The 16,132-nt window shown below is 43.3% G+C and overlaps 1 protein-coding gene across 6 annotated transcripts in view; it reads right to left on the bottom strand.

Moving 5' to 3' along the window:
- The window catches only part of Prosap (SH3 and multiple ankyrin repeat domains prosap), a 638,020-nt gene that overhangs the window by 30,150 nt on the left and 591,738 nt on the right, over positions 1-16,132 (bottom strand). For all 6 annotated transcript variants that reach the window (XM_070094487.1, XM_070094489.1, XM_070094490.1 and 3 more), the window contains one exon: positions 9,846-10,007. In XM_070094487.1, the coding sequence (XP_069950588.1) occupies positions 9,846-10,007 (162 nt within the window). The remainder of the gene's footprint in view (positions 1-9,845; positions 10,008-16,132) is intronic.

The raw sequence follows: 16,132 nt of genomic DNA, 5'->3' as shown, positions 1-16,132 counted from the left end.
CTTACTAGTTCTTGTTTATTTCCGCTTATCTCCACGGGTAAGTGGAACAGAATTCTTCCTCTGTAAGCCATGCAAGTCATAAGAGGCGACTAAAATGCCAGGAGCAGGGGGCTAGTAACCCCTTCTATATATATTATGTGCTAAATTTAAAAAGAGAAACTTTCGTTTTTCTTTTTGGGCCACCCTGCCACAGTGGAATATGGCCAGTTTGTTGAAAGAACAACAACTATCAGAAATAAAAAGTAATAAAAAAAGTAATTAGATGGTACATAAGTGCACAAATAATAAGGTAATTAGGCACACAAATTAATAAATGGGGTAAATGTAACTGAAAAATGGTTGCACAAGAATTCAGCCTAAACTAACAGTAACTGAAACCAAGGTAGTCTCAAAAATAGTAATGTACAACTTTGTTTCATGTGCCATTGAAGACCTTCCCATCCCATTTGCCGAATATCAAAAGTGCATTAATACAATTACAGTGGAATCCCGAATTTTGTCCTTAATCCGTTCCACAAGGTTGGTCTAAATCCAAAATGGATGAAAACCAAAGCAATATTTCCCATAAGAAATAATGTAAATACAATTGATCCATTCCAGACATCCAAAAATATTAACAAAAAAAAATTTTTTTAAAGAATAACTATAATTTTACATACAAAAAACAATGAGAAAGAAATATAAATGACTAATGAAATGGATAAATGAACATTTAACCCTTAAACTGTCCAAACGTAGATCTACGTTTTTTCAACATTTGAAAGTACAATGGACCCTCGAATTTAGTAGTGTCTTTTCTGTGTGCAAAACTATTTTTATTATCTAAAAATGTATGTTTTGTTAATATTTCCCAAAGGAAATACATAATGTAAATCCAATTAAACCATTCCAGACACCCCAAAATATTAACAAACAATACATTTTATAGATAAAAATAGTTTTGCATACAGAAAAGGCACTACTAAATTCGAGGGTCCACCTGTATGTAAAAAAATATAATATTTTTTTTTTTTTTTTTTTACATTTGAAAACGTGTAAAAAACTTTGATCTACGTTTTTTTTTTTTTGTTATATTTGAAAATATATAAAAAACTGAACATCTACTTTTGGAGCACTACGCATGTGAATGTAAATCTGTTTGGACAGTTTTTATTTATTTATTTATTTATTTAGTAATTTAAGCATACATACAGAGGTACAAAAAATACAGGTAAGAGCAGCATGCCAAAGCCACTTATATGCATAGCATTACGGGCTGGCTTAAAATTAACTAAAGATTAACTAAGCAATGATGAAATCAGTGATAAAACATTATTGTAAACAGATAACTATAAAGCACAAATGAGTATTACAAAGACAGGTCATATGGTTGCTTGCATTGCTGTACATTCAGTCGAATGGAGTATTCTGTTAGGTAGTGTATTTAAAAAAATAATAAAGTTAGATTGGGTCCTAGGTTTAACATTTGTGTGATATAATTGTGAGTAACATATAGGATATACAATTTATAAGGTTCAGTTATTCAGTATTTATTTGGTTTTGAGTGAGTAAGTGATCTTTGAGAAGAGACTTGAATTTATAAACAGGTAGTGTTTCTTTTATATTTACAGGTAATGAATTCCAGATTTTAGGGCCTTTTATGTGCATTGAGTTTTTGCATAGCGTGAGATGGACACGAGGAACATCAAAGAGTGATCTGTGCCTTGTGTTATGGTCATGTGTTCTGTTGAGGTTGGCAAGGAGATGTTTGAGGGGAGGGTTAATATCAGAGTTAAGTGTTCTATGTATGTAATAGGTGCAATAATAAGTATGGATGTTTTGTATGGTGAGTAGGTTGAGTGTTTTGAATATTGGTGGAGTGTGTTGCCTGTAGTGAGAATTTGTTATCATTCTAACTGCAGCCTTTTGTTGGGTAATTAGTGGTCTGAGATGGTTAATTGTTGTTGAGCCCCATGCACAAATTCCATAGGTGAGATAGGGGTAAATAAGAGAGTGATAAAGGGCCAGGAGGGCTGACTGTGGAACATAGTACCGTATCTTCGATAGTATGCCTACAGTCTTGGAAATTTTCTTAGAAATTTGTTGTATATGTGTATGAAATTTGAGTCTATTATCGAGGTGGATTCCCAGGAATTTTCCCTCTGTTAGCTTTGTGATAGGTGATCCGTTTATTGTTATGTTAAGAGGTACATCTGTAGCTCTGTTACCAAACTGAATGAAGTAGGTTTTGTCAATGTTTAGTGTAAGTTTGTTAGTCCTCATCCTCATATTTTCTGTAATTCGGTGTTTACAGTATTGGCTAGCGTGACTGGGCTCGGGTGAGAGAAGACGTATGTAGTGTCATCTGCAAAAAGTGTGGGTTTGAGTAATTGCGAAGCATTTGGTAGGTCATTTATGTATAGGAGAAAGAGAAGAGGGCCAAGGACACTTCCCTGTGGGACACCAACTGTAATTGGTTGTGCGGAAGAGCTTGCCCCATTTGCGTACACATATTGGCTTCTGTTGCTGAGGTAAGACTTGAGGTAGTTGAGGGAGTGCCCTCTAATACCATAGTGTGACAATTTTACGTGGAGCAAGTCATGGTCAACTGTATCAAAAGCTTTACGTAAGTCAATGAAGATCCCCAGTGGGACTTCTTTTTTCTCTATTGCAGTGTATATATGTTCTAGCATGTGTATAATAGCATCATTAGTATTTTTATTAGGCTTGAATCCAAATTGGCAGGGGTTGAGAATGTTTTGGGAGATGAGGTAGGAGTAGATTCGTTTATGAATTAATTTTTCGAAGATTTTTGAGAGAGGGTGTAAGTTGGATATTGGCCTATAGTTATTCAACTCTGTTTGGTCTCCTCCTTTATGGATCGGGGTGACCCTTGCTATTTTGAGAACTGTAGGGAAGGTGGAGGATTCAATGGATTTGTTAAAGAGTGTTGCAATGATTGGTGATAGTACTTGTGACGCTTTTTTGTATATAAAGGTTTAAGGGTTAACATCACACTTACCTTTATTGAAGAATCTTGTTGGGGTATGGATGGCGAGGAGGGGAGAGAGAGGAGGAGCAGAGGTTATTGCTTGGAAGGGGAATCTCCTTCCATAAGGGCTTCAGGTATCAAAGCCCTATCTGCAGTTACTTCCTTTCTTTGTCTTTTACTGGCACTAGACCCCTGTTGCACTAAATATCTGTCCAGAGAGCTCTGTCTCTGGCGTCTCTAAGATTTACCTAAAATGGGACAAGGTATTGCAGACACAGCTTGTATCAGTTTGGTCAGGGTGATATTTTTCCAGAAAAGTTTGCACCTCATTCCACTTTGCACAAATGTCCTTAACCTCTTTCTTGAATTCTATAGTGTTTCTCATCTTCTTTACCAAAGGGCTGGCACTAGGAACTTTCTTTGGGCCCATGATGGCTTATTTCACAGTTGCACTCAATAAACAAGCACAAAAACAATGGATTATTATGAAACTTTTCAGATAAATGCTCACTTAACTAGTGACTGAGCCAGACCGAGACATGTACATATGAATGGCGGCATCCCGGGCGGGCGGACGCGTCCGATATGGATGATTTCTGGGACGAGGTATGAAATCTGGAGCAAAAATTTCACTTAAAAAAGTGGTCAAAATCCGAATCGTACGATATCCGGTGCGGACGAAATCCGGGGTTCCACTGTACCTTCCTCCCTTCCAAGCTCAACACTGATCTTGAACAAACCATCCACTGTACTATTGTTGGAGCCCTGGACCTTCCATCACATTGTAGGAAGTCTATTTTTGAGATTAGGCATACAAACATCTACGCTGTTACAGCAGAGCGAAATGGCCATATAATGGCCACATATACACTCATTCTCCATGGGGAAGTGGATAAGAATTCTTCCTCCATGGTGTTGTTAGAGGTGACTAAAATGCTGCAAGCAAGGGGCTAGTAACCCCTTTTCCTGTATAAATTACCAAACTTAGTCAGGAAAAAAATAAGGAAAGGTCCAAATTACACCATAATCAAAGTGCTAAATATCTGAAACAATACTGATAACAAAAAAGCAACTTTAAACTATAATCTCCAGTATTCTGTTCAAATGTTATTCATTGTACTATACAATACAGTAGACTGTTGTTTAACATGGTTTTGTCTTGCACATTTTGGTTGTAGCACGATTGAAGAATTGCGGCATATTTTTGCTTAACACTTCGTAAAATTAGTTTAACACGGTTTTGGAAGGGGAATAAATTTTGAGCGCGCGGTCGCCCGCTGAGCGGGATGGTCTGTTGGTTACACCATTGAGTCAATGATGATACTGGGGAAGCTTGCTGTGCTTGTTTATATACATACATATTTGCTTATTTTCAATACCACTTGTTAAATTTGCCAAACAATCATGGTACCCAGTAAGCATACAAGTGTTCCCGCAAGTGACAAGAAAACGTTTAAGTGTTCAAGTCTAGGAATTACGAAGAAAATCGAGATATTAGATAAGCTTAAGAGTGGTTTCACGTGTGGTGGATAAAGTGAGGGCCTATGGCCTTAATGAAGCATCAGTTCTTACAATTAAAAGAACGAGGTGAATAATACACTGACTTGACTGAATAACTTACTGACTTACTGAAAAAGTGTATGTTTAGCACATAGCGTGCAACGCTTTCTGTAATGGTTGCTGTCTTTTTTTTTTTTTATCCCTCCCCACCCTCCAACCTTCAATACCTCTCTATAATGTCATGTTTTTATTAATTTAGGCATCTTTATCATGCTTCTACATTATTTATGTTATACCTAATATTATTCTGGAATAAATATGATAGGTAGGTAACTTACTGATAGTAATAGTATTCTTCTTCTTTCAACACACCGGCCGTATCCCACCGAGGTGGGGTGGCCCAAAAGGAAAAACTAAAGTTTCTCCTTTTACATTTAGCAATATATACAGGAGAAGGGGTTACTAGCTCCTTGCTCCCGGCATTTTAGTCACCTCTTACAACACGCATGGCTTACGGAGGAAGAATTCTTTTCCACTTTCCCATGGAGATAAGAGGAAATATACAAGAACAAGAACTATAAAGAAACTAGAAGAAAACCCAGAGGGGTATGTATGTGTAGTGTGACCTAAGTGTAAGTAGAAGTAGCAAGACATACCTGAAACCTTGCATGTTCATGAGACAAAAATGGACACCAGCAATCCTACCATCATGTAAAACAATTACAGGCTTTTGTTTTACACTCACTTGGCAGGACGGTAGTACCTCCCTGGGCGGTTGCTGTCTACCAACCTACTACCTAATACGTACAGTAGTATTATTATACAATATTTTACAGTGCCATGAGCTCACACCTCCACACGCCATGGTGGTCTATGAGTAACAGAGATTGCTCGTGCCTTCTCCCTCTCATAGCCCTGCCCACCCTTCAATACCTCTCTATATAATGTCAGTTTATTAATTTATGCCTCTATCAGGCTTCTACGTTATTTATGTTATACCTAATATTATTCTGTAATAAATATCATAGGTAAATATTATTTAATGATAGTAATAGAATAATTATACAATAACAAATTTAGAAGCAGTGCTTTGAAACAGGGTCTACACCAGCTGATGATGCCATAACGTCAGCTGTACTATAATGTACTGCAGGGTAAAAGAGCCCATAGATCCATTACAGAATTTATGCACACTCCAATACAACCATCGACTTCAGTACCAGAACCTCTACCATTCACTTCTGCCGACAACCATCCACCTCAGCCCAATAGGGCAACACCATCCATATCCACTCTCTTTACAATCAATCAATCAATCAATCAATCTCTATCTCACTCACACACACACACACAAACAAAATTTAAAATAGGAAATACATGTACTCCTATTTTAAATTTTGTGTGTGTGTGTGTGTGTGTGTGTGTGAGAGAGAGAGAGAGAGAGAGAGAGAGAGAGAGAGAGAGAGAGAGAGAGAGAGAGAGAGAGAGAGAGAGAGAGAGAGAGAGAGACAGAGAGAGAGAGAGACAGAGAGACAGAGAGACAGAGAGAGACAGAGAGAGACAGAGAGAGACAGAGAGAGACAGAGAGAGACAGAGAGAGACAGAGAGAGACAGAGAGAGACAGAGAGAGACAGAGAGACAGAGAGAGACAGAGAGAGACAGAGAGAGACAGAGAGAGACAGAGAGAGACAGAGAGACAGAGAGAGAGAGAGAGACAGAGAGAGAGAGAGAGAGAGAGAGAGAGACAGACAGACAGAGACAGAGACAGAGATTGATTGATTGATTGATTGTGAAGAGAGTGGATATGGATGGTGGTGTTGCCCTATTGGGCTGAGGTGGATTGGGCTAAGGTGCATTTGTAGTAATATATCACGACAATGCACTACAATTACATATTCACTTTTATTTTGTAAGATCTATAGGTCTAAAAGAAAGCTGTTTGGCTTTTTGGGGGCTCCCAGAAATGTAACCCTATTTTTCCCACAAGTTCTTCAGTCTGTCTAACACAGTTTTGACTAACAGCATTTTCAGGAACATTAACCATGTTAAACAATGGTCTACTGTACATCAAATCTTGTCATAATGAGTCTACCTGACACCAATATACATGTTTTTTTTTATTAGCACACTGGCCAATTCCCACCAAGGCAGGGTGGCCCGAAAAAGAAAAACTTTCACCATCATTCACTCCATCACTGTCTTGCCAGAAGGGTGCTTTACACTACAGCTTTTAAACTGCAATTAACACCCCTCCTTCAGAGTGCAGGCACTGTACTTCCCATCTCCAGGACTCAAGTCCAGCCTGCCGGTTTTTCTGAATCCCTTCATAAATGTTACTTTGCTCACACTCCAACAGCACGTCAGGTATTAAAAACCATTTGTCTCCATTCACTCCTATCAAACACGCTCACGCATGCCCGCTGGAAGTCCAAGCCCCTCGCACACAAAACCTCCTTTACCCCCTCCCTCCAACCTTTCCTAGGCTGACCCCTACCCTGCCTTCCTTCCACTACAGATTGTTATACTCTTGAAGTCATTCTGTTTTGCTCCATTCTCTCTACATGCCCGAACCACCTCAACAACCCTTCCTCAGCCCTCTGGACAACAGTTTTGGTAATCCCGCACCTCCTCCTAACTTCCAAACTATGAATTCTCTGCATTATATTCACACCACACATTGCCCTCAGACATGACATCTCCAGTGCCTCCAGCCTTCTCCTCGCTGTAACATTCATCACCCATGCTTCACACCCATATAAGAGCGTTGGTAAAACTATACTCCATAAAACAATATATTTTCTTCTATTTTATCAACAAACCACTGGGGTTCCTCAAGGCAGCATCTTAGACTCACTCTTAACTAATAAAGGAGAACTGCATTAGGTCTACTCTCACAAAAACATTCTTGTATAATACTTTTGTTTACCTACTTGAAGTTATTAGCTTGAATGATGCTATACCTGGCAATTTTTTCCATTCTTCTACAACTGTTGCTGAAACAGGACTTTACTATATCTCATCACTTCTAAATTTTAATGTATCAAACTTCAATTCACCATCATTAATTCTTTCTTGGTTAGATATCCTTAGCATTTTATTAATAGCCCCTTGATTTATACTTGCTTTTCACTTTGGCACCTTGATATCTCCCCTCATTTTATGTTTTCAAGAGAGCTGGTTCAGGGCTCTCAATCTACTGGAATGTTCACTTTATGAAGAAATTGCTATAAAACCATTACAACAAATACACAAAAATACCAGTGAAAATTAGGAGGAGAGAATTATCCGGGTGCATTCATGTAAGTCTGCTTGTTTTCATCTATACATCTTTTGAGAGACTAAGAAAAACTTAAAAATGATCGAATAAATAAAACTAGGGCAACTCTTTCTTTCTGTGACCCAATTCTTATTATTACAGTATTATATTACTAAAATATTCCATGGAGTGAGGGATCTTTCTTGGCAGGGGGAGGGAATATCTTACCAGAGCAACCATCTGTTGCTATACATTAACGAATTCATACAAGTTATGAAAAATCTTAGCGAGTTTTTATTCCCTTCAGGGATATTCACACCTAGTGGTGTATGTTAGGCATCATAAATATGATCATGCAGAAACAGATCACAGAAAACGAGACTCCTCATTATAACCTATTGTTTTAAATGCAATATATAATGCTGATGTATGTGCTCCTCACTTAGGATAGTATTTTGCAGGATTAATGTTCTTCTTGATGCATTCTAAGGCACTGGTATGGCTAACTTGTGGAGGATAGAAAACTCAATACCCTATGACATCTGCTTAATGGCACTTTGTGATTCTGGGGTTAAAGACCATGTCCATGCCACCAAGCTTACACTAAATTTTCCAGATGTTCTCTATTCCATTCAAGTCTAGCGAGTTTCCAGGCCAGTCATTAAAGTATGGGAAAATCAACATAATTTAGCTAATTCTTTGTCTTTGGAAGTATGGCAAGAGACAATGTCTTCCATATAAAAGTTTACCCCCAGCACTTCTCGAATCTGCCAGGTAAATAGTCTGACAAATTCGTAACTTGTTCAGCTATCAAAACTTTGGGGTCCAGTCCCTGGACCCATTATGTACCTCTGTAATGTTGAGGTACAGTCCCTGGACCCATTATGTACCTCTGTAATGTTGAGGTACAGTCCCTGGACCCATTATGTACCTCTAATATTTTGACTACCACCCACAGGATGGGTATGAAGTGCATAATAAAGATATTAAACTAAAACTAAAGGCATATTTGAGGGTGTGCATATTAATGAATTTTGCTGCATATATATTGAAAGATTACTTTCATCCTTATTTTCGGGAATAAAATATTCTTCAGTGATGAACATGCTACATGTAGCTTCATAGACCCCCCTCCCTCATGCAGTCAAGAGGCTTTAAACACAATCAACCTGAATCACCTGAATCTCTTCCAATACATACCAACCACCAATTTGCACAGATTCAACACAATCATTAAAAGGGATTGAACACTGAACAGTCTTCACAGCTGGTACACTCACCCAGCGGGAACTACCGAGCACGTTCACCCGGCGGGAACTACCGAGCACGTTCACCCGGAGGGAATTACCGAGCACCTTCACCCGGAGAGAACTACCAAGCACCTTCACCCGGAGGGAACTACCGCGCACCTTCACCCGGAGGGAACTACCGAGCACCTTCACCCGGACGGAGCTACCGAGCACCTTCACCCAGAGGGAGCTACCGAGCACCTTCACCCGGAGGGAGCTACCGAGCACCTTCACCCAGAGGGAGCTACCGAGCACCTTCACCCGGAGGGAGCTACCGAGCGCCTTCACCCGGAGGGAACTACCGAGCACCTTCACCCGGAGGGAACTACCGAGCACCTTCACCCGGAGGGAACTACCGAGCACCTTCACCCGGAGGGAACTACCGAGCACCTTCAACCGGAGGGAACTACCGAGCACCTTCACCCGGAGGGAACTACCGAGCACCTTCACCCGGAGGGAACTACCGAGCACCTTCACCCGGAGGGAACTACCGAGCACCTTCGCTCGGAGGGAACTACCGAGCACCTTCGCCCGGAGGGAACTACCGAGCACCTTCACCCGGAGGGAACTACCGAGCACCTTCGCTCGGAGGGAACTACCGAGCACCTTCGCTCGGAGGGAACTACCGAGCACCTTCACCCGGAGGGAACTACCGAGCACCTTCGCTCGGAGGGAACTACCGAGCACCTTCACCCGGAGGGAACTACCGAGCACCTTCGCTCGGAGGGAACTACCGAGCACCTTCGCCCGGAGGGAACTACCGAGCACATTCACCTGGAGAGAACTACTGAGCACATTCACCTAGGAGCTAAACAGTTAGCACACTCACCTAGCAAGGTCTTGACAGCCTCGAAGTTGTTGGCCTGGACGGCCCTGTGCATAGCTGTGACACCGTCCCTGGTGCGGTAGTCCAGCAGTGCTCCGCCATTAACAATAGACACCACCATCCTTGATGGCTTCTTGATCCGAGCACCAAGAGAAAGCGGCGTCTCTGGCAGAGGAAATGAAAAATATTACATAATTTGCCATGTGTATAAGTATTTACTAAAGGTTACCTTACACAGCTGTGTGCTTCTAGCATCAATGACCTGAATTATGAGGCTAGCAAGCAGGCTAGGCCTGGGGACAAGCAGTAGGGTGGGGAAGGGGGATTCTGATCCCCCCCCAAAAAAAAAATCCTATCAAGAGGTAGTCAACAGGGCACTAATTTGGTTTTCGTCAGCTACTAGTTCAATAACCACGTGTCTAGTGACTATTTTTTCCTTGTGATCTCAAGTTACAGTTTCTGGGATTTCACCATGTGTGAAGAGCAGCAAGAAATACTTGATAAAACTAACATATTTTGTTCTCATTTTAAGTAAGCTGTACAGAGTTAGTTTTAAGATGACCCAATATTTACATATGTGTAAAACCTAAATAGAAGCTAACTTGTTTACTTGCTAACTCAACAGCATCCCTCAGGAGTCCTTATCATATCAACACTCAAAGTTCTAAGAAAGTAATCACAAGATTACTGTTATCTCTCTCTGTCTGTGTGTGTGTGTGTGTGTGTGTGTGTGTGTGTGTGTACTCACCCAATTGTACTCCCCTAATTGTGGTTGCAGGAGTCGAAACTTAGCTCCTGGTCCTGCCTCTTCACTGACCGCTACTGGGCCCTCCCACTCCCTGCTCCATGAGCTTTATCATACCTTGTCTTAAAACTATGTATGGTTCCTGCCTCCACTACATCACTTGCCAGACTATTCCACTTCATAACACCTCTGTGGCTGAAGAAATAATTCCTAACATCCCTTTGGCTTATCTGAGTGTTCAACTTCCAATTGTGACCCCTTGTTTCTGTGTCCCATCTCTGGAACATCCTGTCTCTGTCCACCTTATCTATTCCACACATTTTGTATGTCGCTATGTCACCCCTGACCCTCCTGTCCTCCAGTGTCGTCAGACCGATTTCCCTTAACCTTTCTTCGTAGGACATTCCCCTTAGCTCTGGAACTAGCCTTGTTGCAAACCTTTGCACTTTCTCTAATTCCTTGACGTGCTTGACCAGGTAGGTAGGTAGGTAGGTAGGTGTGTATGTGTGTGTGTGTAGGTGTGTGTGTGTGTAGGTGTGTGTGTGTGTAGGTGTGTGTGTGTGTGTGTGTGTGTGTGTGTGTGTGTGTGTGTGTGTGTGTGTGTGTGTGTGTGTGTGTGTGTAGTGTGTGTAGGTGTGTGTGTGTGTAGGTGTGTGTGTGTGTGTAGGTGTGTGTGTGTGTGTGTAGGTGTGTGTGTGTGTGTAGATGTGTGTGTGTGTGTGCAGATGTGTGTGTGTGTGTGTGTGTGTGTAGGTGTGTGTGTGTGTAGGTGTGTGTGTGTGTGTAGGTGTGTGTGTGTAGGTGTGTGTGTGTGTGTAGGTGTGTGTGTGTGTGGGTGTGTGTGTGTGTAGGTGTGTGTGTGTGTAGGTGTGTGTGTGTGTAGGTGTGTGTGTGTGTAGGTGTGTGTAGGTGTGTGTGTGTGTGTGTAGGTGTGTGTGTGTGTAGGTGTGTGTGTGTAGGTGTGTGTGTGTGTGTAGGTGTGTGTGTGTAGGTGTGTGTGTGTGTGTAGGTGTGTGTGTGTGTGTGTAGGTGTGTGTGTGTGTGTAGGTGTGTGTGTGTGTGTAGGTGTGTGTGTGTGTAGGTGTGTGTGTGTGTGTAGGTGTGTGTGTGTGTGTAGGTGTGTGTGTGTGTAGGTGTGTGTGTGTGTGTAGGTGTGTGTGTGTGTGTAGGTGTGTGTGTGTGTAGGTGTGTGTGTGTGTAGGTGTGTGTGTAGGTGTGTGTGTAGGTGTACTCACCTATTTGTACTCACCTATTTGTGGTTGCAGGGGTCGAGTCACAGCTCCTGGCCCCGCCTCTTCACTGATTGCTACTAGGTCCTCTCTCTCCCTGCCCCATGAGCTCTATCATACCTCGCCTTAAAACTATGTATGGTTCCTGCCTCCACCACATCACTTTCTAGGCTATTCCATGGCCTGACTACTCTATGACTGAAGAAATACTTCCTAACATCCCTTTGATTCATCTGAGTCTTCAACTTCCAATTGTGACCTCTTGTGTCTGTGTCCCATCTCTGGAACATCCCGTCTTTGTCCACCTCGTCTATTCCGCGCAGTATTTTATATGTGTTAGTTACCATTTTGTCCTAGGCACATGTCGATTAGACACTAGGCCTGTTGTATATGAGCACGTGTGTGTGTGTGTGTGTGTGTGTGTACTCACCTAGTTGAGGTTGCGGGGGTCGAGTCCGAGCTCCTGGCCCCGCCTCTTCACTGATCGCTACTAGGTCACTCTCCCTGAGCCGTGAGCTTTATCATACCTCTGCTTAAAGCTATGTATGGATCCTGCCTCCACTACATCGCTTCCCAAACTATTCCACTTACTGACTACTCTGTGGCTGAAGAAATACTTCCTAACATCCCTGTGATTCATCTGTGTCTTCAGCTTCCAACTGTGTCCCCTTGTTACTGTGTCCAATCTCTGGAACATCCTGTCTTTGTCCACCTTGTCAATTCCTCTCAGTATTTTGTATGTCGTTATCATGTCCCCCCTATCTCTCCTGTCCTCCAGTGTCGTCAGGTTGATTTCCCTTAACCTCTCCTCGTAGGACATACCTCTTAGCTCTGGGACTAGTCTTGTTGCAAACCTTTGCACTTTCTCTAGTTTCTTTACGTGCTTGGCTAGGTGTGGGTTCCAAACTGGTGCCGCATACTCCAATATGGGCCTAACGTATACGGTGTACAGGGTCCTGAACGATTCCTTATTAAGATGTCGGAATGCTGTTCTGAGGTTTGCTAGGCGCCCATATGCTGCAGCAGTTATTTGGTTGATGTGCGCTTCAGGAGATGTGCCTGGTGTTATACTCACCCCAAGATCTTTTTCCTTGAGTGAGGTTTGTAGTCTCTGACCCCCTAGACTGTACTCCGTCTGCGGCCTTCTTTGCCCTTCCCCAATCTTCATGACTTTGCACTTGGTGGGATTGAACTCCAGGAGCCAATTGCTGGACCAGGTCTGCAGCCTGTCCAGATCCCTTTGTAGTTCTGCCTGGTCTTCGATCGAGTGAATTCTTCTCATCAACTTCACGTCATCTGCAAACAGGGACACCTCAGAGTCTATTCCTTCCGTCATGTCGTTCACAAATACTAGAAACAGCACTGGTCCTAGGACTGACCCCTGCGGGACCCCGCTGGTCACAGGTGCCCACTCTGACACCTCGCCACGTACCATGACTCGCTGCTGTCTTCCTGACAAGTATTCCCTGATCCATTGTAGTGCCTTCCCTGTTATCCCTGCTTGGTCCTCCAGTTTTTGCACCAATCTCTTGTGTGGAACTGTGTCAAACGCCTTCTTGCAGTCCAAGAAAATGCAATCCACTCACCCCTCTCTCTCTTGTCTTACTGCTGTCACCATGTCATAGAAGTCCAGTAGGTTTGTGACACAGGATTTCCCGTCCCTGAAACCATGTTGGCTGCTGTTGATGAGATCATTCCTTTCTAGGTGTTCCACCACTCTTCTCCTGATAATCTTCTCCATGATTTTGCATACTATACATGTCAGTGACACTGGTCTGTAGTTTAATGCTTCATGTCTGTCTCCTTTTTTAAAGATTGGGACTACATTTGCTGTCTTCCATGCCTCAGGCAATCTCCCTGTTTCGATAGATGTATTGAATATTGTTGTTAGGGGTACACATAGCGCCTCTGCTCCCTCTGTGTGTGTAGGTGTGTGTGTGTGTGTAGGTGTGTGTGTGTGTGTAGGTGTGTGTGTGTGTGTAGGTGTGTGTGTGTGTGTAGGTGTGTGTGTGTGTGTGTGTGTGTGTGTGTGTGTGTGTAGGTGTGTGTGTGTGTGTAGGTGTGTGTGTGTGTAGGTGTGTGTGTGTGTAGGTGTGTGTGTAGGTGTGTGTGTGTGTAGGTGTGTGTGTGTGTAGGTGTGTGTGTGTGTAGGTGTGTGTGTGTGTGTAGGTGTGTGTGTGTGTGTAGGTGTGTGTGTGTGTGTAGGTGTGTGTGTGTGTGTAGGTGTGTGTGTGTGTGTAGGTGAGTGTGTGTAGGTGTGTGTAGGTTTGTGTGTACAGGTGTGTGTGTGTGTGTGTGTGTGTGTGTGTAGGTGTGTGTGTGTGTAGGTGTGTGTGTGTGTAGGTGTGTGTGTGTGTAGGTGTGTGTGTGTAGGTGTGTGTGTGTGTAGGTGTGTGTGTGTGTAGGTGTGTGTGTGTGTAGGTGTGTGTGTGTGTGTAGGTGTGTGTGTGTGTGTAGGTGTGTGTGTGTGTGTAGGTGTGTGTGTGTGTAGGTGTGTGTGTGTGTAGGTGTGTGTGTGTGTAGGTGTGTGTGTGTGTAGGTGTGTGTGTGTGTAGGTGTGTGTGTGTGTAGGTGTGTGTGTGTGTAGGTGTGTGTGTGTGTGTGTGTAGGTGTGTGTGTGTGTGTGTAGGTGTGTGTGTGTGTGTGTGTGTGTAGGTGTGTGTGTGTGTGTGTGTGTGTAGGTGTGTGTGTGTGTGTGTGTGTGTAGGTGTGTGTGTGTGTGTGTGTGTAGGTGTGTGTGTGTGTGTGTGTGTGTAGGTGTGTGTGTGTGTGTGTGTGTGTAGGTGTGTACTCACCTAGTTGTACTCACCTAGTTGAGGTTGCGGGGGTCGAGTCCGAGCTCCTGGCCCCGCCTCTTCACTGATCGCTACTAGGTCACTCTCCCTGAGCCGTGAGCTTTATCATACCTCTGCTTAAAGCTATGTATGGATCCTGCCTCCACTACATCGCTTCCCAAACTATTCCACTTACTGACTACTCTGTGGCTGAAGAAATACTTCCTAACATCCCTGTGATTCATCTGTGTCTTCAGCTTCCAACTGTGTCCCCTTGTTACTGTGTCCAATCTCTGGAACATCCTGTCTTTGTCCACCTTGTGTGTGTGTGTAGGTGTGTGTGTGTGTAGGCGTGTGTGTGTAGGTGTGTGTGTGTGTGTAGGTGTGTGTGTGTAGGTGTGTGTGTGTAGGTGTGTGTGTAGGTGTGTGTGTGTAGGTGTGTGTGTGTGTAGGTGTGTGTGTGTAGGTGTGTGTGTAGGTGTGTGTAGGTGTGTGTGTGTAGGTGTGTGTGTGTGTGTGTAGGTGTGTGTGTAGGTGTGTGTGTGTGTGTGTGTAGGTGTGTGTGTGTGTAGGTGTGTGTGTGTGTAGGTGTGTGTGTGTGTAGGTGTGTGTGTGTGTAGGTGTGTAGGTGTGTAGGTGTGTAGGTGTGTGTGTGTGTAGGTGTGTGTGTAGGTGTGTGTGTAGGTGTGTGTGTGTGTGTAGGTGTGTGTGTGTGTAGGTGTGTGTGTGTGTGTAGGTGTGTGTGTGTGTGTAGGTGTGTGTGTGTGTGTAGGTGTGTGTGTGTGTGTAGGTGTGTGTGTGTGTGTAGGTGTGTGTGTGTAGGTGTGTGTGTGTAGGTGTGTGTGTGTGTAGGTGTACTCACCTAGTTGCTCACCTAGTTGAGGTTGCGGGGGTCGAGTCCGAGCTCCTGGCCCCGCCTCTTCACTGATCGCTACTAGGTCACTCTCCCTGAGCCGTGAGCTTTATCATACCTCTGCTTAAAGCTATGTATGGATCCTGCCTGCACTACATCGCTTCCCAGGTGCAGGTGTGTGTGTGTGTGTGTGTGTGTGTGTGTGTGTGTGTGTGTGTGTGTGTGTGTGTGTGTGTGTGTGTGTGTGTGTGTGTGTGTGTGCGCGCGCGCGCGCGCGCACGTTTTGTGTTGGGGTGTGGACGTTCATTATTAAACACAATCACCCAGAATCCAAATGATAACTTGCCAGTAATGTGTACCAATTTATAACTTTACTACGAATTAGGAAAAAGAGGAATCAACAACTCCCACGACTCTGTCTCAGAACAGAGTAAATTGGATAGGTTATGTTACAGAAAGAAAAGCTCGGGTAATCTTCCGTGAGGTGTGTGTACACCTGTGACCAGTCTGAAGGGTTGACCTACCTTCTGGGGCCTTAGGCAGGCCCCAGAAGGTATGACAACCACACTGACTGAATATGACAGCAAACCTATCTTTTAATCCCGCTATGGAACTATCATATAGACTATCACAGTGTAGCAACACACTGTGGGTGTTCCCGCAATGTAACTATCATATACAATAGAGTA

The sequence above is a fragment of the Cherax quadricarinatus genome, chromosome 46 (assembly GCF_038502225.1).
Source record: "Cherax quadricarinatus isolate ZL_2023a chromosome 46, ASM3850222v1, whole genome shotgun sequence".
Taxonomy (NCBI): domain Eukaryota; kingdom Metazoa; phylum Arthropoda; class Malacostraca; order Decapoda; family Parastacidae; genus Cherax; species Cherax quadricarinatus.
Note: the sequence above shows the minus strand (reverse complement) of the source record. Positions and strands in the feature narration are given on the sequence as shown.